Genomic DNA, 24,621 nt, shown 5'->3' with positions numbered 1-24,621 from the left:
CGCAAGTACCTGATCCCCGTGCCACTAGCCTCTTTTAGCTGATTCCAGGTGACTCATATCTTATGTTCTATTGTCTTTGCTGTATTCAAGGGTGGTGGTGACACTGCCGCTATTATTCCCTTGCCATGGAAGGTTTTTTAGCTATCCAGGGGGCAAAGGTTGTGGTAAACGTTGTCAGCAACGTGCTGACAAATTTGCTTATTGCAAGCTTGCTGATCCTCAGTGAGCTAGCAACTGCAGCATTTCTCACATAGATTTTCCCTTCACCATATGACGAACAATAACTTAGCTTATACAGACTATTGACCAGTTTTTTGCTGCAGAATTATTGATTGACATGAATTGAGGGTGCAAGCTGCAGTGGACATCGAACAGCTCTTGGTCTAGTTACTTGCATAATGCATTGACCAAGCGACCGCTTTTTTTGCTGTTTCCTTTTAGCCAACGAATGTAAAACTAAAAAACAAGTGGAGGGAGTGTCGAAGAAAGCCAATTGCATTTTATACGTTAAATGCATCTTCCAAGTCAAGATAGAAGTCTCTCCTCTGGGTTATGCCTTTGATATAGTTCTTAAGTAAATCCGCTGCCATTTCTAGCATCCTTCTTTCTTTGTGATGTCAATCACATCACCTGCAGGGTAGAATTTGTGAGTTATGAATTCTGCATTATTTCAAAGTGTCATCATACTCTTTTTTACGCAAATTTCGGAGATTATGAGTAGGTCACCAAACCTTTTGTTGGTCCTTCTTTTCATTTACTTGTCTGTATACGGTACCTCGTCCGAGTCCCCAAGGAAATCGCTCATATAATCAACCAAGTCATTGATCGTCCACTGTCCATCATCGTTTGCCTCGAAGTAGTTACGATCTTTTCAAACGCTTCACGTCGCTTATAATTTCGAGGCGCCCCTTATCTTAAGTCGTTGCTGGCCGCAAGAGAACGTGCATATTTTTTTCTCGGGACATTTCTTAAAGTGGTGAAATTCAGATAATAAGTTCGACGATAAACAGCATCAGCAGCGTGCAAATATGACCTCGCACACATGATTCTAGCTTGAACTGTATTCCTTAATGGTAATTTTGTTTTTTGCTAACTGCTTTGTCAGCATTTTCAACGTCTTTAGTTCGTAGGAAGATTTTTGTACAAAACACGCTGTCTTTTTGTAATTGACTCCTACCAGTTGACCGCGAGGATGGCCCTCATTAAGGTTCAATTAACGTTTTCTTCGATAACTTTTCATACTCATTAAATCAAAGAGTTTATGTCATTCAGCTTCAACAATGCTTCCGCTCCGGAATTTAAACTGAGATCCTTAACTTACTAGGAAACCATGTTTTGTATTTCCTTATTATTATTTTTTTTTTATCAAAGTAAACTTGTATGTAAGCACACTTTGATGAAACTTTATGGGCTCCTACCTGTATCAACAAAATTGGTAATTTATCGTAAAATCGGTAAAAAAAAAATACAAAAATACATGCGTCAATATTGGGCTAAGATTAATTTCAAATTTTATTAATCGCTTTGAATCCTGCGAAAGGCTATCATATTTTGGAACTATTTGTCACTCTAAGGCTTTAATAAATTTTAGGCCCTGTTAACACCTTTAATGTAAAGTCAATTTACACGAATTTTACCACGAATTTTCAATGCAGCGGTAAAGGAATAACCTGACAACAAAATATCAGGCTTCAAGCTCCTGTTATGTGGGCCTTTGTGGTTTTCTGAGTGATCTTCACATGAATGGCATTATATCTCATGCTTGTTTGTATTTTGGGTTAAAATTATCTTAGGGTGTCGTTTAACATATAATTATGCTTGTAAAAAATGCAAAGAAAAAATATGGTGGTTAAGCACGGTTTCCCTCAAAATCGTTTTGTCTGCAATCACCGTTTATAATTTTCACAAATTGTTACCTTAAAGTACTGTTGTTCTGACTTTTAGATCAGCCATTTTGATACAAAATTTAGCTGTGTTCATTTTGTTTAAATTCCTTAGAAGACACCCTAAAAAAAGGAATATAGCAAGCTAGAATTTCTAATGAGTGAATCCTCATGCAGAGACGAGTCTCTCTGAGTCCCAGAGATGCTCTCCCAAATTGAATCCGTGACGAATGTTGGTACATAAGGATTCTGGACATTTCTTTTCTTGAAAGTTGTTTCGTATTACTTAGCAACCGCTCTATAGGAGAAGAAAATTACTCATTGGTTATGGCCTTTGAAAGAACAGTTACCAGATAGAGAAGACGGGGTTTGCATTTAAATTAAGGGGTTTATACAGTGTTTTTAACACTACAGCTCTCATCGATAACATTCATCGCTTAAATAATTCTTTATTCGGATATGTTTTTCTCAATTTTAGTAGACCGAATTTAAAAAGAATATTAGCTTTCAGAGTGAGCTTATGAAAAGTATACTTTTGGAAGGATAACAAGTTGTTTTTGTTCAAAATAGTCGAAAGGTCCAATAAATATGCCTTCGGGATCGCAAGACCCACCTCCCCCTCCCAGGATCTGGGGCGAAGGTCATAAATAATTTAAATTGCCAATTATTTAAACATATGATTTATAATAAGAAAATGGGACTTGTACAATATCTCAGGAACGGTTATGAGTATTATGATAAGAATTTCAGATAATGTTTAATTACATCAAAAGACACTATGTGCATCCAGGTTGTTGAAGGACGTGCCTTCATTATCCCAGTAATAGCTATGGGTATTAAGTTCGAAGTTTTGGGGAATGCTCAAGGGGGAGGGGTACTGAACTAAACCATCCAAGTTTTCAAAGGAGCGTATCTTCAGTTTCTCAGGGACGGCTATGAGTATTAGGCTGAAATTTTCAGGGCATGTTGAGGGGGATGTTGAGCAAAATCGAGGACACTATGGGCATCCAGTCTTTAAAAGAATCTATCTTCAGTATCTCAAGACCGGATAAGGATATTACGTCAAAACTTTCAGGTAATCAGGGATGTTGAACTAAATCAAAAGGAGCTACTTGCATCCAGATTGTCAATATCTAACCACAATATCTCGATCTATAATATCTCAGGAACTGCTTACTTGAAACTTCCAGGAAACGTTGAGGGGGATGTTGGACTAAATCAAAAGACATACTGTACATGCAGGTCGTCAAAAGGGCGTATCTTCAAAATATTACGAACGGCCAAGATTATTAAGCTGAAACTTTCAGGGGATGTAGAACTAAATCAAAAGTCGCTATTTGCATCCAGGTTGTCAAAAAGCCCTATCTGCATTATCTTAGGAACGTATAAGGGTATAAAGTTAAACTTTAAGAGTACATTAAAGAAAATGTCAAACTAATTAAAACACTATCACTATCCATTTGGCCAAAAGGGCATATCTGCAACATATTAGGAACAGCTAAATTTAATAAGTTGAAAATTTCATGGCATGATAAGGGGGGTATAACATTAAATCAAAGTATACCTTGTTCATCCCGGTTGTCAAATCGGCGTATTTGCAATATATCAGGAACGGCTAAGCGTATTAAATTGAAAATTCCAGAGTATTTTGAGGGGGAGCTAAATTAAAAGACACTATGTATATCTGTGTTGATAAAGGGCATATCGGCAATATCTCAGGAACGGCTAAGGGATTAAGTTGAGATTTTTAGGGAATATCAAAGAAAACGGCGAACTAAATCAAAGACTATTTCCATCCAGTTTGGCAGAAGGGTGTATGTGTGATACCCGAGGAGTGACAAAGGATGAAATTTTCAGGGAATGTTGAAGGGATATTCAAATCGAACTAAACCAAAATATTCTCAGTGCATGTAGGCTGTTAAAGTAGTATGCCTGCATTAACCCAGGACAAGTCTAGGGTATTAACTTGAAAATTTCAGGGGAAGTTCAGGGAATTTTAAATTAAATCAAAAGACATTATATGCACCCAGGTCGTTTAAAGGATGTATATGTAATATCTTATGAACAGCTAATAGAATCAAATTGGAATTTGCATGGGGTTTTGAAAAATACCACATTCCATGGAATTTTTTGCTGGATTAGTGACTGTATTTGTTGAATGATTGTTGTTGTTCGTTAGAAATATATCTATCTATCGAAATCAAAAGTCACTACGTGCATCCAAGATGTAAAAAGGGCATATCTGTTATATCTTAGGAAAGACTAAGGGTGTGGAGTTCGAATTTTCTGGGAATTTTGAACTAAATCAACAGGCACTACATGCATCCAGGTTATCAAAAGGGCATATGTGTTGAAATTTTCAGGGGATTTTGAACTACATAAAAGTCAGTGTATGTATCGAGGTTGTCAAAATGGCGTGAGCGCAATATCTCAGAAACGGTCAACGTTATCTGGTTGAAACTTCCAGGGGAAGTTGAGGAGTATAATAAATTAGATCAATAGACAGTACATACGTCCATCAAACGACACTATGTTAATCCAGGCAGTCAAAAATGTGCGTTTGATCTGCGGAAAATTTCAGGCCGCGAAGTTACCTCAATTGAAGTTTCATAACCAAGGGATTTCAATTGAAAATAAATCAGTTGCATTGATTTTTGACGGCTTATTTTTCATTTTTTACGCAACAAAAGTCTTTTTAATAATTGAGCTAAAAGTTTATTTATTTAGATGAACAAGCAGTTAATAAAAAGATATAATGCAAATAGATTCTTATAGTAAAATGGTCCATCAATATCTGTCTATACTCAAAGGTTTTAAGAGGATAGCTTCAGTCCTATAGACAGCCAAACTTTCAGAAGATTTTCAATCCGTTTCCTTGAATAATATTCCCCTTCCTCATCCACCCAAAAGTCTTCTAAAAATATTATCAAAACTTGTTACAAAATTGCGTCCAAAAGATAGATATAGCAAGCCAGAATCGTAATTTTTAAGCAGAAAAACTGATAAAACTATACAAATATTCCTTTTTTTTAACTAATAAAAAGAACAGTGTCAATTAAAAACGAACAGAACTTAATTGATTTTTTTTGTCGAAATAAGAATATTTTCGAAGAAAAGTAAAGAGCTAAAGACAAGCAGAAATAATGTCAAACGACAATGCAAACATAAAGTGAACAGAAACTGCTTTCAATGAATAAACGAGACAAAATATGAACAGACAGCAATTAATGATCACTTCAAATCTAAATCGGAAAGAATTACGGCAACACAGGAGTAGGGCTTAAAGCCTTCTAAGCCTTTTAATGGCCAGGCCACCATTTGCACTTTACTAAAAGTGATTATATATATATATATATATATATATATATATATATATATATATATATATATATATATATATATATATATATATATATATATATATATATATATATATATATATATATATATATATATATATATATATATATACTAGCTATATATATATATATATATATATATATATATATATATATATATATATATATATATATATATATATATATATATATATATATATATATATATATATATATATATATATATATATATATATATATATATATATATATATATATATATATATATATATATATATATATATATATATATATATATATATATATATATATATATATATATATGTATATATATATATATATATATATATTATATATATATATATATATATATATATATATATATATATATATATATATATATATATATATATATATATATATATATATATATATACTAGCTATATATATATATATATATATATATATATATATATATATATATATATATATATATATATATATATATATATATACTAGCTAGGGCCTGGCGGCTTCGCCGCCGCGCCCTAGCGGCGGCGATATATATATATATATATATATATATATATATATATATATATATATATATATATATATATATATATATATATATATATATATATATATATATATATATATATATATATATATATATATATATATATATATATATATATATATATATATATATATATATATATATATATATATATATATATATATATATATATATATATATATATATATACTAGCTAGGGCCCGGCGGCTTCGCCGCCGCGCCCAAGAACGGCATGTGGCAGGATTCTATGTATGGATTCTCTTTGTCCCTTGGGTTCTATTGCACTTTTTTTCAAAATTATTTGATTATTAAAGCAAGTCCAGCTTTTAGCAATGATATCTAATAAGCTTCAAAGTTTTAGTTTTCTTTTTTAAGGTTTTTGAATTCTTGTAATCCCTTGTTTTTAATTTGAATTTTTTTCTTTTTTAATTTTTTCCTTTTTTTAGTCTTTTAGTTTTTTTTTAGTTTTTTTCTTTTTTCTTTTTAGTTTTTCGTTGTTTACCTTTTTTAGTTTTTTTTTTAGTTTTTTCTTCTTTTTCATTTTATTTTCTTCTTTATTTTTTTTTTCCGGAACTTGCCCCAGCAACATGTGTGCAAGGTGCTAATTTTTAACTGCGTAAAACTTGCGGGTATACAACTGGTAATTTCTCTGATATACTCTGGTAATTCCTCGACAAGCATTTTTTTTTTACTTTCTCTTTCAGTCGCAAGCCTGGTTTCGCGTTTCTCTTGTAATATATCGACTCGCTGTCTTTTGGTAATTTCTCTCTGAGCCGCAAGCCCCCCCCCCTAAAGCAACACATATGCAAGGTGCTAATTTTAACTGTGTAAAATTTGTGGATATACAACATTCTTCGCAGTCCCATTTTCTGTGCATAGAAATAGATTATCTAGTTTACCGACTCTAGAACATGCAACATATAATTGTCCATGGGAAAAACAATCCGTATTTAGATCTATACCGCATTTTTCTAATGATTGCCCTTGAGCTTTGTTGATAGTGATTGCAAATGCTAATCGAATTGGGAAGTGTAATTTTTTAGATTGAAATAGCAGATCCTTTGGAATCATGGGAATGCGAGGAATAAGAACATCCTCACCCTCGGAAGACCCTATCTATATTGTTGCCTCTATTACGTTTTCATGTTGTTTTTGTTTGTTTGTTTTTTTTTTTACGGCAAGTCGCGTGCAGTTGTAAAGAATTTGGCGGGTTAATATTTCGCAACAGTATTATTGATACGCCTATTTTAGTTGTAGCATGTGTGGTGGAAACCCTGGGAGATCCAGGGAATTTGAAAATTCTGAATCTTGAATCTTGGTATTTAAAAATTCTCGAATCTTGGTCCGAATAATGTTGTTGATTTCGTGGACGTCTTTGTTCTTGGCTGCCTGAATTGCTCGTTCACTTAGCCATTTATGATTTTTATTATTGGCTAGAGAGTGAGAGAGAGAGAGAGAGAGAGAGAGAGAGAGAGAGAGAGAGAGAGAGAAGGATTTATTCATTAAGCAGATAATAAACAAAAAAATGGTTACTACCTCCCCTAAAAGCAAAGCTTGTCCGAGGGGAAGATGGAGAATCAAAATACATAAAATAAAAGAAAACTCGGCCACCGACACCACTCAACTATAAATATGAAAAAAAACAGCATCATTACTTTACTTTTCCTCTGGGAACTACATATCATCATAACCCCCACAATAAAAGAATAAATGAATGAATCAAAACCCGTAATCTACAAAAAGCAGTTCCTTAATGGTTTTTCGAAATATACCGGGGTCTCCAATACACCTTATATTACTAGTCAAACTATTCCATTTCCGTGTACTTCTGTATAAAACAGAAAAACATAAACACGAAGAAATGCCTCTAGGTACACTTAAATCAACACTACCCCTTGCATCGTGCGAATAAACAAAAGATCTAAGGCATAATAAATCACTAAAACAGCGTAGTTGAATATCCTGCAGTAATCTAAAAATAAACCACAATACATAAAATTCACAGAGGCTTGCAACTGTCAAAATTTACAAGGTTGGATAAAATTCCCGAACAGACTGCCGAGGAGGAATCCCTGCTAAAAGCCTAACTGCGTGATTTTTTAGAACTCTTATTGTTTTAAGGATAGATGGAAAAGTGGAGAGTCAAATACTTGAACAATAAAGTATATACGCGTGTGTAAAAGAAAAATAAAGATGGTGGGGGACAAATTTTGGAAAAAAAATGCTTGAGTTTCTTCATTATAGCCTACCTAGATTTCTTGCTAGAATTTTACTAGTTAAAGTTACATACTGCTTAAAAGATAAGGTTTCATCAATTACAATCTCAATGTATTTTTAACAACCAGTCCGTTTTATAACTTCATTAGAAGTATTTAATTCCTTCATTCATGGGTAAAAATCTGGCGATCGTGAGAAAATGACAAAATTCGACTTGCTTATATTTATCCTTAGTTTATTTACCCTCAGTTATGGTTTATTTGTAGGAGTATTCAAAGGTTTCTCAGTTTGTATGCTTAAGATTAAAATGTTGGATAGACTTATTTTTTGAATTCACAAATCTTTCAGTCTTTAATCTGGCATAATCGAAAACATTCGAAATATCTGCTGAGCAAAAGCGTAATGAACGTTGGCTGGTCGTAAAAATATTTTTGGCCCGATTTCGGACGACCCAGTCGTCTTGACCCAGAAGCTTTTCTTTTATGCTTTTCAGGGAAGATTATTGGCCCTTGGTCGTGCCCAGTTTTCAGACAAAGCAATATTTTGAAGCCAGAAATGTTTTGAAATGTTATTTACTCCCCAAAAATAAAATTTTAGGTTCCATTTTTCTACCTATACATTCAGTGAAAGATTCAACTCAATATCCCAAGCTATTCCCGAGATGTAACAGATACGTTATTTTGGCAATCAGGGTTTATAAAGACAGCCATTGCAACAGACGAAAAAAAAAAACAAAAAAAAAACGAAGAACAAAGTACTACTTCAAATAACACAGCCCCAAAGAAGAGGAAAATACAAAGGGGTTAACTTTTTTAGCCGATAAACAACCGTAATAAAATTCAACGCCAAAAAATCTTAACAAACCATCCACTCAAACATAATTCCGTATGCTTAACCCCTATATGAAAGAAATTCTTAATAGCACACTCGTTGCTCTCAGACATTCGCCCAATTAACCAAAAGTCGCTCCCTGAAACTTTTCCAGATCATTCATTCCGAAAATCAGACAGGTCTTCACACTTGCATACACATTGAAAAAGACTCTCATTCACATATCCACACATTGGGCGAAAGTAGGGGCTGGTCACCAACGTAAACTTTTCCGAAAAATTTCTTCTCTCCGAAATCCAAGCTACCCCCCTCAGCAACGACAAATTCTTCAAATACTCTCTATTCAACCCAAATTAAAATAAGCGTCCTCTTCCTAACACTCTTTAGCTTGGGAGTAAAACCTAAAAAGAATAGATTTGTCCTTTTGGCTTGGTAGTCTTGAATCTCTTGGTCATTTGGGGTTTGATGTGCTTTCTTCCCTTCTGGCTCGCTGTCATCCAGCGGGCCTTTTCCTTCATTCCACATCCCCGACAGGCCACAACGGTCCAGTATCTTGACCTGATTGGCCACGAATGACCAAATCAGACTAAAACGTCTTAGATGAAACTACTTGATAACTTAGTTGCTTTAGCAAAACTCCAAACCTCGGACACATAATGTAGACTAGAAGCTGTTTTGTCTGGAATACTTGCTTCTGAATCTTCATATCACTTAGCTGACCTAATTTACTGCTCAATAGCATATTTATTAACCTATTACTCCTCAAATTACAATTTACAATCTTCTACATGCCTAAACATTCGCTTTAGTATGCTAACTTAACACCGCAATAAAAAAAAAAAAAAAATCCTCTTTAACCTCTTTAACCCTTTAACCTAGGAACATTAACATTGTTCCTCCAAAATTAGATTTACAATTACCTGTAACCTCATACTCAACCTCATACTCAACCTCTCCTTTGTACTACTGACATTTTAGCATTTAACTCTAAATCCTTCCTTATTTACTAATTCTTCATTACGCCTAACTAGTTCAGAAGATTATCTTAGTTATCTGCCCCTGGAGCTATGTAATCCTCGAATGCCATTAACGATAGCCTAAACCAATCCAAAGATGCATAAGGGGTTTCATCATTTTTCGTATAGTTATCTAAATCATAATTTAGGGAAAATAACTGAGGAGATAAAGTGCATCCTTGTTTCACTCCCACACGAGACAAAACCATTCCAGAAAATTTTTTCATGACCTTCACAATAAACTTCATCCTCCATTACATTTCTGCTATTATCACTGCAAAAAAAAAAGTGCAGGCCTACTACTAACCGACTTTCAATTAACAACTTTCTACTTACCGAGTCTAAAACACTCTTAAGGCCTCAAAAGCCATGAATTGCCGACAACCCTCTAGCCTATTTCCTTCTTTATTCCTCCAAAGCAAAAAAAATATTCAAGAATATTAAACGTCTATCTGAACCCTGCTGGTACATAGGTAAGTATTTTCTCGTTTTCTAAACAATCTCTTAACCTAAAGTACAAGACCTTACAAAATAATTTACTTACCACGTTCCCCTTAAAGATAAACCCAAAGTTTTTCATGTAAATTTCGTATCACCTTTTTCAAAACCTTTTTCAAAAATTATCACCATACCAAAGTATGGGCGTGGCCAACAAGCTTTCTCCGCCATAATCATATTTGGCCATTTCACAGTTCATATTTGCGCATTTCTGCAGTTACCATGGGATAAATATGGAAATAGTTTCGATCCCTAAGAGTGCCAAGCTTATCGAAAACCAAAGCCGAAAATGCCTTATTTTTCTACTAAAACCTATTTGGGAACAATGGGTAATTTACATATTTTAGGGTCATTACATTTAGGGATGTAGGTATTACCTCAACCCATGAGGCAGTTTCAACAGACCTTTCGTATGTTCTGAACAAAATGATCATCTAAAATTGTTTATCCGATACTATTGAGTCCATTAAGGTGCCCGAGGGAGAAAAAAGGCATGGGAGGGGGTGGTGGTCGTCCAATGCCTGATACCCTTTAAGGGCAACAGAACTATCGACGCCTGACAGAATGAGCCCTATTGAGCTTTCCGAAGCCATACAGTTCGTACGAAGTTGGAAAAAAAAGGAAAGAAAAAAAATGAGATATCGGAGGAACACGGCTCTTTACTAATGTGACGTCAGTTTGCTGCATCTGATGTGATGTTCATTTAAACGACCGTTAAACAAACAGCGAATGAACGGTACTGCAATAAATTTCCTGTCTACTAGACGGTTTTCTCCCTTTATCTACTTCTTGGATAAAGACATCTAGGCTGTAATAAATTATATTACAAGCCCATGCTATTACTGCTGATATTTATTTGTTTACTCTTTTGCAACCTTCGGAAATGTTTCCACTGGAAAAGAAATTTTTATCAACAGTTGGCATACAGCGTAGCCATAGCACGACACAAATCAGTTACCCTCCCCTTTGATACAATAAACACTAGGATGGAAATTGTATGACAAGAGGAATCCCCCTAAAATGTAAAACTGAAAATTCATCATTTCGAAATTGACACTAATCAGAATTTAGGAGCTAAGAGAATGGGGCTAGGCGATGAACTGGAATGAAACAATCGGCCTGCCACCATGGGAAACAAGGGCTAAAGCTAGGGATTAATGATCTGAAGAAAATAAGGTCATTCCAGCTCAGTCTCGAGATCAGTAATCGATGAAAAGTAGCGACGGATCTTGAGTCAGCATAATGCGTCACTGCAATGGTTCTGATTATAGCTATTATTCCAGTCTCTTATGACAAAGCAACAAGTTTTGTTTAATCTCTTTTAGAAACCTAATACATGTCGACGTTCGTGAACTCAAAAAGAGCTTTCAATGCTACTAATGCAACCTCTTAGAAGCCGAATCCGGCAGCTCCATTTCTTTAAAAAATGATTTTTCAAAGAAAAGTAAAGAGTTACGTCAAAATCTAAAACGAACAGGAAAGTATGATGAACGGAATAAACTAAATCTGAAATGGATAGATACAAAAACAAATTATCAATTTAAAACTTAGAAAAACATAAATTACACAAAATAAAGCTGGGGCTTCCAACCGCAAATGTTTGAGCCCTATATTTAACCCGATATATTTTTTCAAGTTTGGTTGCATCTGAGTTTCTTTGGCCCGAGGACAAACGTAAACAAGATATACGCCGATTGGACAAAATCCAATCCAAACTTCAGGGATGCCCGTGCCTCTAGTCTTAGTTTTTTTTTGTACATTTGGGTCCTATTGACTCTGGGAGTTATGTTTATATGTTTTAAACCATTGAGAAAAAAAAAAAACCTTTTTGGGCACAGTGTTGGGCGATCCAACATTGCATTGGGATATCCTTGGTTTCCGATTTTTGCCTTGATTGCAATTGAAATTTTAGGTGGGTATTGCGTTTTTTTTTTTACATTCAGTCGCAAATTTTCAAACAGTGTAGTTGTTTGTAAGTAATACTTTTACGAATAAAAAACATTGTAATCATACGAATTAAAAAGTAATCAGATGGGATTTTCAATTATAAAATTGAAAACCAGTTTAATTTTTATTGTCTCTTATTGGGCTGAAGTCACCTTGACCTCCTCTTCTGAGGTAACCCTTTAATATGAATGTAATTTAATTCATCATTTAAAGAATATACAAAGTTTCGATTTTGTCACTTTTCTTTACCAAACCGTCGATTTCAGTTTGTCTGAGAAAGAATAAGTGTCTAATTTCCTTGGTTTTTGATTGAAAGTGAGGATCTCTGGCCAGATTGACGAATATGATATCAAATTTTAGACAGCCGTGTGTAGTTCTTGCGAGGGGCAGAAAACGATAGTGTCTGGGTCTTAGCTGAACCAGAGTTATAGTATGTATAAGAGGATTTGTCTGGAGTTTTTCTGCCAGGGTTTTGCTTCTTCGAGTCGTGATTCGGCTTCTGATCGGAAACTTCGTTCAAGTAAGCAAGTAGGCAGCGTTTTCAAGTTGAAGTTGGTCTAGATTTACGTTGCTAGTTCAAAATGAAGTGGTCGACTAAATTGTTAAATTGTTTTTGTTTCTTCGCGGTTAAGTGTCGTTATTGCCGAACCCCCAAAATCTAAAAATCGCCATTTCTCAAGAAGAATTTATTTTTCTAAGTAAAAAAAAAGATTCGTTAATTAAATATGGCTGGAAAACAAAATTTGTCCGTAAAACGAACTGTAATTTCTATTTCATGACGCGCAATCAATAGTGTTAGTTTTAAAATATCACAAGTACATAAGCAATTCTTTGATCCCTTTGCTAAGATTAAATAAAAACTTTTTAACTGAAAGTAAAGAGCGACATTAAAACTTAAAACGAACAGAAATTACTCCGTATATGAAATGGGTTTTCCCCTGCGCAATCCCTCGCTCTTTACGTAAAGTTTTTAATTGTTTTAGAAATTAGAATTATGGCAAAGAGTCAAACTTTAGCGTAAAGAGCGAGGGATTGCGCAGGGGAAAACCTATTTCATATACGGGGTAATTTCTGTTCGCTTTAAATTTTAATGTCGCTCCTTACTTTCAGTTAAAAAAACTAGTATTTTATTTAATTTCTGAACGTTTTTGAATTAATAAATATTTGATTTTGGCTCTCCGCATATAAATTATTAAATTAAATTTTGCAGACTAATTCTTTTTTTGGCAAAATGGGTTTCTATTAATTTTGATCAGACGATTTTGAGAAATAAGGGGTGAGGAAGAAGACGTAGTTGCCCTCCAATTTTTCGGTCAAACTGTTCGTGGTAACGAACTGTAGTAAGGAGCGACCCGGCTCAATAGTAACCAAAACTCTAAAAAATGGAATTTTGATACCAATACCTACATCAAAAGAATCGCATTTTAATGCTGATTTTAAATATATAAGTTTCATCAGGTTTAGTCTTACGCATCAAAAGTTACGAGCCTGAGAAAATTTGCGTTATTTTAGAAAATAGGGGGAAACGCCCCCTAGAAGTCATAGAATCTTAACGAAAATCACACCACCAGATTCAGCGTATCAGAGAACTCAACTGTAGAAGTTTCAATCTCCTATCTACCAAAATGTGGAATTTTGTATTTTTTGCCAGAAGGCAGATCACGGATGCGTGTTTATTTGTTTTTTTGTTGTTTTTTTTTCAGGGATGATCGTATCGACCCAGTTGTCCTAGAATATTGCAAGAGGGCTCATTCTAACGGAAATGAAAAGTTCTAGTGCCCTTTTTAAGTGACCAAAAAAATTGGAGGGCACCTAGGCCCCCTCCCACGCTAATTATTTTACCAAAGTCAACGGATCAAAATTCTGAGATAGCCATTTTATTCAGCGTTGTCGAAAAACCTTATAACTATGTCTCTGGGGACGACTTACTCCCCCACAGTCCCCATGGGAGGGGCAACAAGTTACAAACTTTGACCAATGCTTACATATAGTAATGGATATTGGGAAGTGTACAGGCGTTTTCAGGAGGATTTTTTTGGTTGGGGGAGGGGTTGAGAAGAGGGGGATATGCTGGGGGAACTTTCCATTGATAATTTGTCATGGGGGAAGAAAATCTCCATGAAGGGAGCGCAGGATTTACTAGCATTATTTAAAAAAAAACAATGAAAAAATAAATATGAAAAAGTTCTTTCAGCTGGAAGTAAGGAACAGCATTAAAACTTAAAACAAACAGAAATTATTACCCATTTGAGGGGCTCACCTCCTCCTAATACCTCGCTCTTTATGCTAAAGTATTTTTAGTAATTTCAACTATTTATTCTACGGCTTTTGTGATTATGGGGTCATTCTTAATGAATTGGGACAAAATTTAAGCTTTAGTGTAAAGAGCGAGGATCTGACAAGGGGGCGAACCCCCTCATATATGTAATAAAAATATGAGAATACAAAAGTTCTTTACGTAAGCTAATTTATAAGTTACGTAAATCTTTTACTAATAAAAATATTCGTAAAAAATTAAAAGTTCTAGTTGTATTTTTAATTAACCAAAAAATCGAAGGGCAACTAGGCTTCCTCCCCCGCTTTTTTTTCTCTAAATCATTCGATCAAAATTATGAGAAAGCCATTTAGCCAAAAAAAAAAAAATTAAAAAAAATGCAAATTTCGTTTTAATTATTCCTCTGCGGAGAGCCAAAATCAAAATTAATAAATTCTAAATAATTCCCTATTTTCTAAAATAAGGTAAATTTTCTCAGGCTCGTAAATTTTGATGACAAAGACTAAATTTGATGAAACTTATATATTTAAAATCAGCATGAAAATCCGATTCTTTTGATGTATCTTTTAGCATCAAAATTCCGATTTTTAAGAGTTGCGTTTACTATTGAGCTGGGTCGCTCCTTACTATAGTCGAACTATACCACGAACTGTTTGACTATGTTAATTTGTTTCAAAACAGAAAACTATTGATTGTCTCCTATTTAGCATTTAATAGCCATAATAGTTTTGTTTCTATGCGTGTATATCTATTTCATTCTAAGTGATTGCCACAGAAACCCTTTACTAATAATGGCAAAATTGTGTTTACGCGTTGTATTATCTACAATCAATGCGCAAGCCCCTTTTGAAGCTGAATTTCTTAGACTATACTGCATTTTGATTGATTATTAAAATGAAGTGAAAATATAGTAACATTAAAAGTTATAATCAAGATAGTGACCATTGATTTTTTTCTTACATTTACTAATGAATTTCAAATACTTTGGCTTCAAATCCGGAAGCCGTCATCAACAGAAAAGGATAGAGAAAAAAGAGATAAGAAAACAATAAATCAACTTTTTTCTTTTCCTCTTGGGTTTTAAAATCTTTGATTGTTTTTTTTTTTTTCGAACTACTTCTTTTTTGTCCTTTTTCTGGAAACTTATTTACTCAATACAATCGAATAAACAGTCTGAATACTTTGGCCAGAAGCATTGTAATGTTATAGAGGAATTGGGAATTACACCCAGGGGCTCTTCAAAGACCAAATTTGTTTTTGGTTTGAAACGCTTTCGAAGTCTCAATTGAGGAAATTCCTCTGAAATTTCTGCATTAAAATCCCGATAGTAACTTTTTTTTTGTCTCTCTGCAATTGCGGGAAGTGGAATTTAATCTAGTTTCATTTTTATACTGGAGATGGAATATTGATAATGAGAATCTTATAATTTTTAAATAGACTTATTTTGTTGAAAGAATTTTTACAATACAAACGAATTAGCTGAATTTGATGGTAGACTTGAAAATTTGGTAGATGAATAAGTTCTGTGATATATTCTAGTGTCGTTTGGACTGCAAAACGATTGTTTTTTTTTGCAAAATTGGCTGAACTAGCAAGGACGCTGATATGCTGCTAGTCTGTCATTCTTACTAATGTGATAATTCTGTAATTACAGCATTACCACAGACCTTACGAGGTAAGTAGTACCAAAAGGGTTTTCTGAGAGGGAGAGAGCAAGAGGCTTTGGTTGGATATAATCGTGGATTTTCATTAAGATACCTTGACTTTTGGGGGGGCATCTCCCCCCTTTTTCGAGAATCAGGGAATTTTTTTTCAGGTTCATAGCCTTCCGTAATTTTCACTTATTTTTTTTATTAAAAAGTCACTAGTTAGGCTCGGTAAGCTCGTCCCAGAAATTATGTACTAATCTTTTATATTTTTTTTCGCCTACTAAGATTCTCACTACGGGCCAAAAAGGAAGGTTATTGCTAACTCTTGAGCCAGAGCCTGTAGTTGGGGAGCGAAGTTGGGTTTTGCACTAATTGTCAGGAAGTGCTATCTGGAATTGTTCGGTATAACTTTCATTTCTTCGGGCCATGATTGTTGCTTCGAACCGATTGCTCCGTTTCCATTGTCAAGCAAGCAGGTCTCAGTTTTGAGCTCTAGAAAGTGTAGCTTTCCTCATTGCTATAGCAAAAGACAGACACTCCTATCAATCGGCAGTAAACTGTGTAAAAAACTGCTGATTCAATAAGTAAACTATGTAAGAATATAACGTTAACATCTTGCTATCAAATAGGAAATGAAAAAAATCGTACATATCATTGAATAGCTAAAAATCTAAGGAGGTATGTACACAGGAATTTATTTCGGGGAGGGGGGCAAATCCCTCGAAACAGAAGATTAAGTCACATGATGTTACGCAACATCTACAAAGACCAAAAGGACATATATCAAGAAACAGAGACTCACCCTGTATTGCAAATTGCAACCTACGAGCAGCGCTAAGAGTTAACTTTTCCAGAATCTCATCTTCTGATACAGAAACATCTCGATGGACATTCAAAAGTGCCAAGCCATTTATTCGGCCTTCATCCATTCGGCTGTGGAGATAGGTTTTTACCCTTTTCATGGCACTTGGTAGTAACCAAGTGACATATAGCTATCATAAATTCTGTCTGTCTGTCTGTCGGTCTGTCTGTCCCGGTTTTGCTACTTTAGGTACTTCCAGGTAAGCTAGGACGATGAAATTTGGCAGGTGTATCAGGAACCGGACCAGATTAAATTAGAAATAGTCTTTTTGGTGATTTGACTATCGGGGGGCGGAGTGGAGGGTCGGTTAATTCGGAAATAATAGAAAAAATGAAGTATTTTTAACTTACGAACGGGTGATGGGATCTCAATGAAATTTGATATTTGGAAGGATATCGTGTCTCAGAGCTCTTACTTTAAATCTCGACCGGATCCGGTGATATTGGGGGGAGTTCGGGGGGACCTAAAATCTTGGAAAACGCTTAGAGTGGAGGGATCGGGATGAAACTTGGTGGTAAAAATAATCATAAGTCCTAGATACTTGATAGAAATAACCGGAACGGATCCGCTCTCTTTGGGGGAATTGGGGGAGGATAGTTAATTCTGAAAAATTTGAAAAAATGAGGTATTTTTAACTTGCAAAGGAGTGATCGGATCTTAATAAAATTTGATGTTTAGAAGAATATCGTGTCTCAGACCACTTATCTTAAATACCGATTGGATCCGGTGAAGGGGAAGTTGGGGGGGGGGGGTGGAACCTAAAATCTTGGAAAACACTTAGAGTCAAGGGATCGGGATGGAACTTGGTGGGAAAACTAAGCATAAGTCCTAGATACGGGATTAACATGATCGGAACGGACCTGAACTCCTTGGGGGATTTGGGGGGAGGGTTAATTCTAAGAAATTAGAAAAAATTAGGTATTTATGACTTACGAAAAAGTGATCGTATCTTAATGAAATTTCATATTTAGAAGGACCTCGAAATTCAGATCTCTTATTTTAAATCCCGAACGAATCCAGTGTCATTAGGGGGGGGGGCGGAAATCTTGGAAAACGCTTAAATCGGAGAGATCAGGATGAAACTTGGTGGAAAGAATAAGCCAAAGTCCAAGATAGGTGACTGACATAACTGGACCAGATCCGCTCTCTTTGGTCGAGTTGGGGGGTTCGTCCTTTTTTTCTAATAAAAAATCACTCAGTGATAATTTATTTTGCCCTTAGGCCATGGGCTTAGTGGGTATGATGGTAAATCTAGGCCTAGCCTTCTGAGTCAGACACTCAAAAAGGAACGAGTTTCTGATATTTTGTAGCAGGTCTTCAATAAATTATTTTTTGTCTTAGAAAAGGGAAAATACCACTACAGCAATTTAGGAGCAGTTTCTAAAATTTCTAGTGACTGATTATTGCAAGATTTATCCTATAAATATAGATAAATGTCATGTTATCTTGCGACTGTTCTCTCCATTTCCAGGTTACCGGAGTCGTTGGTCGTGCAGAACTTTTGTCGGGCTTCTTCTCACTTGCAGCATTTCTGCTTTATACAAAATGTCGCACTAAAACTGGAACCCGTAAGTACTCTTATGTAATCTATGGAGCCAAGAAAATATCCTTATAATTAGTAACCTTGAAAACTCCTAGCTTTGTAGTCATAATTGTCCTCTTGTCAATTTCTTAATATGAGCTTTAATTGTAGTTCTCATATTATTGTGAATATTTTTTTCTGTTTTTTAGTTTAAAGACTTCGTGAAAATTAAAAAATAATAAGCGTAGAAAAAAAAAATGAAGTCACTTCAATTCAGGAATCGCTTAGATAAAACTTGAAAACTTAGTCAACCTGTTCATGACAATGTTCGAGGACGAATGTTAATCCCAAATGTTTTATTTACCATAGTCGAAATATTTTATTGTTCTCATATATTTTCTGTCGTTTATTCAGTATCTTATTCCCTTTTTAGCTTTTAAAATTGCTTTTAGCTTTTTCTTGAAAAAACATGTTTCTGTGTGTGCAAAACTGAAGAAGTAGGCTATGAATCCCTATTCAGCTGTTCACATAATTTTGTTTACCCTCTTGATTGTAATCAACAAAGTAATAAAATTAATTATGATACGATAATAAATAGAGACAGTTACCATTTTTATGCTGTTTGACATTATGTTGCATAAACTGTCTGCTTCTAGGGATTATTAGGCCCCTATTAAGGCAGAACTTCTTACCCACCCCTGAGATCTCCGGACATTTGTTTTTTTTTTCTGAGTTTTGAATGTTTTCCGTATGAGTATTTCTTTGTTGTTTACACGAATATCGCAAGCATGTCAAACCTTGAAATACGCCCCACTGGGTAGCGTGTCATTCAACTTTTTTTTTTTAACACTTCCTTCTAAATTTCCTTCAGTCAGATTGCTGATCGTGTTTGAACAAACAAATAATTTGCCTTCCCCTTTTCAAATTTATGCATCCTGATCCGTTTAGTAGGATTTCTTAATTCCCGAGAGCTCAACTGCGAAGTTGCATTCTTTGATCCGGAGGGTAATTGTACCTTAGGGGAAGTTTGGTAATGGATCTACGCCTCAGATTCATCAAAAGTTTCATTTAGAATAAAGGCAATTTTATTTCCAAAAAGCCACCAATAAATTAGTTTTTTAGCGGTTGTCATTTTTCCCTGAATTTTTTTTTTCATTCCTATCCTTTTTGGACTGAAACTTTATATTGTATTCAGCAGGAGTTGAATGCAATTTAATCTTGTGGTTACATATAATCATCCAGAGATTTAGTCTCCATGCGAAACTTGAATGGCTTTCTCCTGCATTCAAATCCTTCTATGAGGAGGGTCTATGTGTGGGGATAAATTATTTACATTGTCGCACCTATAAGAAAGAGTTTAGAGGGATTCCCATTCTGATCATGGGCTCAAGATGATTTGAAACTACTCGATTTAAGAACGTATTTTCGAAAGTTATGCATCAATAGCAGCTTCACCACAATAAGAAATTATCATCAACTTGCCAAGTATCTTGGTTATAATTTAAAAATCACTTTATTTTTGTCAGTGTATTCGTAGCGTAATCTTCCTGGAAACCTACTGATATCATGTCACATTCGCAATTCGCATTTCTTTGTGTTAACCGTTATTAGCTTTTGAAAAATCGACTGTCTTTTACTCATCACGTTTGGTGTTTTTATGCTCTGGAACTAGTCAATCTCTATATTTTTTTCTTCGGGCCCTATGTCATAAAAAAATCCTTTCAGGTAACGTCATTCGTTGAGAAGCCCAATGTTTATTAGATCAATATTTGTGGCAGGAGTTGAATGCAATTTAATCTTGTGGTTACATATAATCATCCAGAGATTTAGTCTCTATGCGAAACTTGAATGGCTTTCTCCTGCATTCAAATCCTTCTATGAGGAGGCTTTATTTAAATTGACTTTGATTGATCGTTAAGCCCCTTATAAGACTTCTTTTAAGTTTCAAGCCTCTATCGAAGCATCATTTAATTAAATTCCTAGAACAGAAAATATTAACAGTGTGGTTCAACGTCTATGAAATTTCAGCCTCCTATGAGAATGGAAGAAAAAATGACTGACTTTCTTTCTGAAAAATACTGCATAACAGTAATTATGAAGATTTTTTTAACAATAAAAGTTTTTTAGTTTGGTGTTTCTGGAAATTCTGTGTTGGTTTTTTCAATAAATTGTATCTAATGAAACTAATAAATCTCAGAGGTTGATCTATCCTCATAAAATAGATTGCAGAACTGAGAAACTTGAAGTTCAGAATCTCCCAAAGAACTATCAAGGATTTGCCCCCTAGGATACAAGTGAAAATGTGTGGAAACGTCAATTGGATTAAAGACACCCTTTATCTAAGAATAGAGTTCAGTAAATTCCCTGGTTCTTCTCCTTGACAAGTCTGGGTGCAAATATAGAAATTTTCAATATCATGTTTTGGAACATGTAATGAAACATCTTATCTGAATAAGCGCAAGAAAACTAAATCCTTCAATAAGTGTGGTCTGGAGTTACTCCACTGTTTTGTGAATATCAGTAGTGAATCAAGCTTTAAATGGAAGACGGAGGTTTTATTAATTTTTTAAAAGATGCAGCTGTTAATTACGTAATAGAGAATGTTTTCTTCGGGATACAAGTGTTAATTACGCAATAGGAAATATTTTCTAAGAGATGCAGGTGTTATTTACTTAAAAACCCGCGAGGACCAGGGCTTGTTTACTTATGAATTTTTTTGGTTGTTACATCATAGGGTTTGGGTATTGTAACCGGGAGGAGGGGGGAAGAAACGGGGGGAAGTGGAATTGATTTTTACTTTATTAATTAGGGGGTGCTAAAGAGTGCCTGACGGCCAGTCATAGCGTGAGACAGTGGCGTGCATTGGCATGGCGTATCACGGAGGGTTGGCTCGCAAAAACATGAACCAGTGTATTTAATGCATGATTTTTGACAAGAAAATGCCTGGAAAATGTCTTAGGAACGATGAGGGGCTGTCAGAGAGCCAATCATTGTGTGGCATGGTGGCGTGAATTGACTTCGTGTAATATGGATGGTTGGCTGGCGAAAACATGAACCAATGGATTTAATGCATGATTTTTAACATGAAAATATCTGACAAAATGGCTCAGGAATGATAATATGTATTTTCATGATGCCATCGGTCAGCCATATATTGCGACGATGGCGGGAATTGCTTGGACTAGCATGTTCTACAGCTCGAAGTTAAGGTGGGAGGTGTTAAGAGTTTTTCTGAGGTGAGGGGACCGAAATCTAACACCCAGTCAAAGAAATGAGGAATTTTCTTTAAGACCTCTCAGAAATAACTCTGAATACGGTTTACATTAATTCCAAGTAACAACCCTTCCCCTCTGGAATTGCTTGCTAGAGGCGGCTTGCCACATATTGTCATGGTCGCGTGAATATGCATAGTCTTGGCTCAGTGAAATGTGGCATTTCCATTAAAGCCTCTCAGAAATAACTCTTAATATTGTTTAAATTTATTTCTAATAACAAGCCTCCCCTTCTGGAATTGCTTACTAGGGTGGGTCAGCCACATATTGTCACGGTGGCGTGAAAAATATGCATAGCCTTGGCTTAAAGAAACGTGGCATTTTAATTAAAACTTCTCAGAAATAACTTGATATAGTTTAAATTTATCTTCAATAACAAGCCCTCCCCCTAGAATTTCTTGCTAGGGGGTGGGACAGCCGCATATTGTTTCGGTGCCGTAAATATGCGTATTCTTGGCTCAAAGAAACGCGGTATTCTCATTGAGACCTCTCCGAAATAACTATTAATAGGGATTAAATTTGTCTCTAATAACAAGCCTCCCCTCAGGAATTGTTGCTAGGAAGTGGGCCAGCCACATACTGTCATGGTGGCGTGAAATATGCATAGTTTTGGCTCAAAGAAATGTGGCATTTCATTAAAACCTCTCAGGAATAACCAAATGCAAAAATGTGTCACTTTTTCTTGCAGGTGCGTCTGATAGAGCAATAGAAACGATGTATTTTCATTGAGATTTCTCAGAAATGCTTCTTAATATGGCTTAAATGTGCCTCTGATAACGACCCTCTACCCCTCCCTCCCTGGAATTAGTTGATATGCCCCCTCCTCCTGCTTTTCTGTAATTCATGGTTCTATTTGCTTTTATATTATCAATTATAAGCTTTTTTCACGTTTTTTCCCGTTTGTTGAGTTTTAATTGCTTTTTTCTGTGTTTTAATGATGCTTGTAGACTTGTTTTTATGGCACTTGGTATTAACCAAGTGACATATAGCAATCGCAAATTCTATCGGTCTGTCTGTCTGTCGGTCCCGGTTTTGCTACTTTAGGCACATACCGGTAAGCTAGGACGATGAAATTTGGCAGGCGTATCAGGGACCGGACCAGACTAAATTAGAAATAGTCGTTTTCCCGATTGGACCATCTGGGGGGGAGTGGGGGGTCCGTTAATTCGGAAAAAATAGAAAAAATGAAGTATTTTTAACTTACGAACGGTTGATCAGATCTTAATAAAATTTGATTTTTGGAAGGATATCGTGTTTTAGAGCTGTTATTTTAAATCTCGACCGGATCTAGTGAAATTTGGGGGGGGGGGAGTTGGGAGAGGGAAACCTAAAATATTTGAAAACACTTAGAGTGGAGGGATCGGGATGAAACTTGGTGGGAAAAATAATTACAAGTCCTAGATACATGACTGGCATAACCAGAACGGACCCAATCTCTTTGGGGTAGTTGGGGGGGGGGGGGGTAATTCTAAAAAATTAGAAAAATGAGGTATTTTCAACTTACGAACGGGTGATCGGATGTCAATGAAATTTGATGTTTAGAAGGATATCGTGTCTCAAAGCTCTTATTTTAAATTCCGACCGGATCTGGTGACATTGGGGGGAGTTTGGGGGGACCTAAAATCATGGAAAATGCTTAGATTGGAGGGATCGGGATAAAACTTGGTGGGAAAAATAAGCAGAAGTCTTAGATACGTGATTTACATAGTTGGAACGGATCCGCTCTATTGGGGAGGGGTTAATCCTGAAAAATTAGGAAAAATGACGTATTTTTAACTTACGAAGGAGTGATCGGATCTTCATGAAACTTCATATTTAGAAGGACCTCGTAGCTCAGATATCTTATTTTAAATCTCAATCGGATCCAGCGTCATTGGGGGGGGGACCGGAAATCTTAGAAAATACTTAAAGCGGAGAGATCAGGATGAAACTGGATGGGAAGAATAAAAGCCTGTGTAAGATACGTGACTGATATAACCGAACCGGATCTGCTCTCTTTGGTGGAGTTGGGGGGGGGGGGCTAATTTGAAAAAATGAGGTATTTTTAACTTACGAAAGGGTGACCAGATCTTAATGAAATTTGATATTGGGAAGGATCTTGTGCTTTAAAGCTCTAATTTTGAATTCCGACCAGATCCTGTGACATTGGGGGGAGTTGGAAGGGGAAACCGTAATTCTTGGAAAACGTGAAAATTGGGGTATTTTAAACTTACTAATAGATGATCGGATCTTAATGAAATTTGATATTTAGAAGGAATTCATGTCTCAGAGCTCTTGTTCAAATCGCGACCAGATCTTTTGACATTTGGGGGAGTTGAAGGAGGAAATTTTGGAAAACACTTGGAGTGGGAGAATCGGGATGAAGCTTGGTGGTTAGAATAAGCAAATGTCCTTGATACGTGATTGACGTAACCGTACTGAATTCGCTCTCTTTGGGGGACTTGGGGGGAGGGGACAGTGATTTGGCGAGTTTGGTGCTTCTGGACGTGCTAGGACGATGAAAATTGGTAGGCGTGTCAGGGAGCTGCACAAATTGACTTGATAAAGTCGTTTTCCCAGATTCGACTATCTGGGGGGCGTATGATGACGTAAATGACGTATTTATAACTTACGAGTGGGTGATCGGATCTTAATGAATTTTGATATTTAGAAGGACATCGTGACCCAGAGCTCTTATTCTAAATCCTGACCTGCATTAAGCCTCTGATTT

At 35.4% G+C, this 24,621-nt stretch overlaps 2 protein-coding genes across 5 annotated transcripts in view; one reads left to right on the top strand and one right to left on the bottom strand.

Annotated features, from left to right (window-relative positions):
- The window catches only part of LOC136036204 (protein O-mannosyl-transferase Tmtc3-like), a 261,671-nt gene that overhangs the window by 104,713 nt on the left and 132,337 nt on the right, over nt 1–24,621 (top strand). For all 4 annotated transcript variants that reach the window (XM_065718290.1, XM_065718292.1, XM_065718291.1 and 1 more), the window contains one exon: nt 18,589–18,685. In XM_065718290.1, coding sequence (XP_065574362.1) covers nt 18,589–18,685 — 97 coding nt within the window. The remainder of the gene's footprint in view (nt 1–18,588; nt 18,686–24,621) is intronic.
- The window catches only part of LOC136036202 (nuclear pore complex protein Nup205-like), a 378,694-nt gene that overhangs the window by 240,264 nt on the left and 113,809 nt on the right, over nt 1–24,621 (bottom strand). The gene's annotated exons all lie outside the window — the stretch shown is intronic.

Source organism: Artemia franciscana, chromosome 15, assembly GCF_032884065.1.
Source record: "Artemia franciscana chromosome 15, ASM3288406v1, whole genome shotgun sequence".
NCBI lineage: Eukaryota > Metazoa > Arthropoda > Branchiopoda > Anostraca > Artemiidae > Artemia > Artemia franciscana.
The sequence above is the reverse complement of the archived record's forward strand: the minus strand, read 5'-3'. Positions and strand labels throughout refer to the sequence as shown.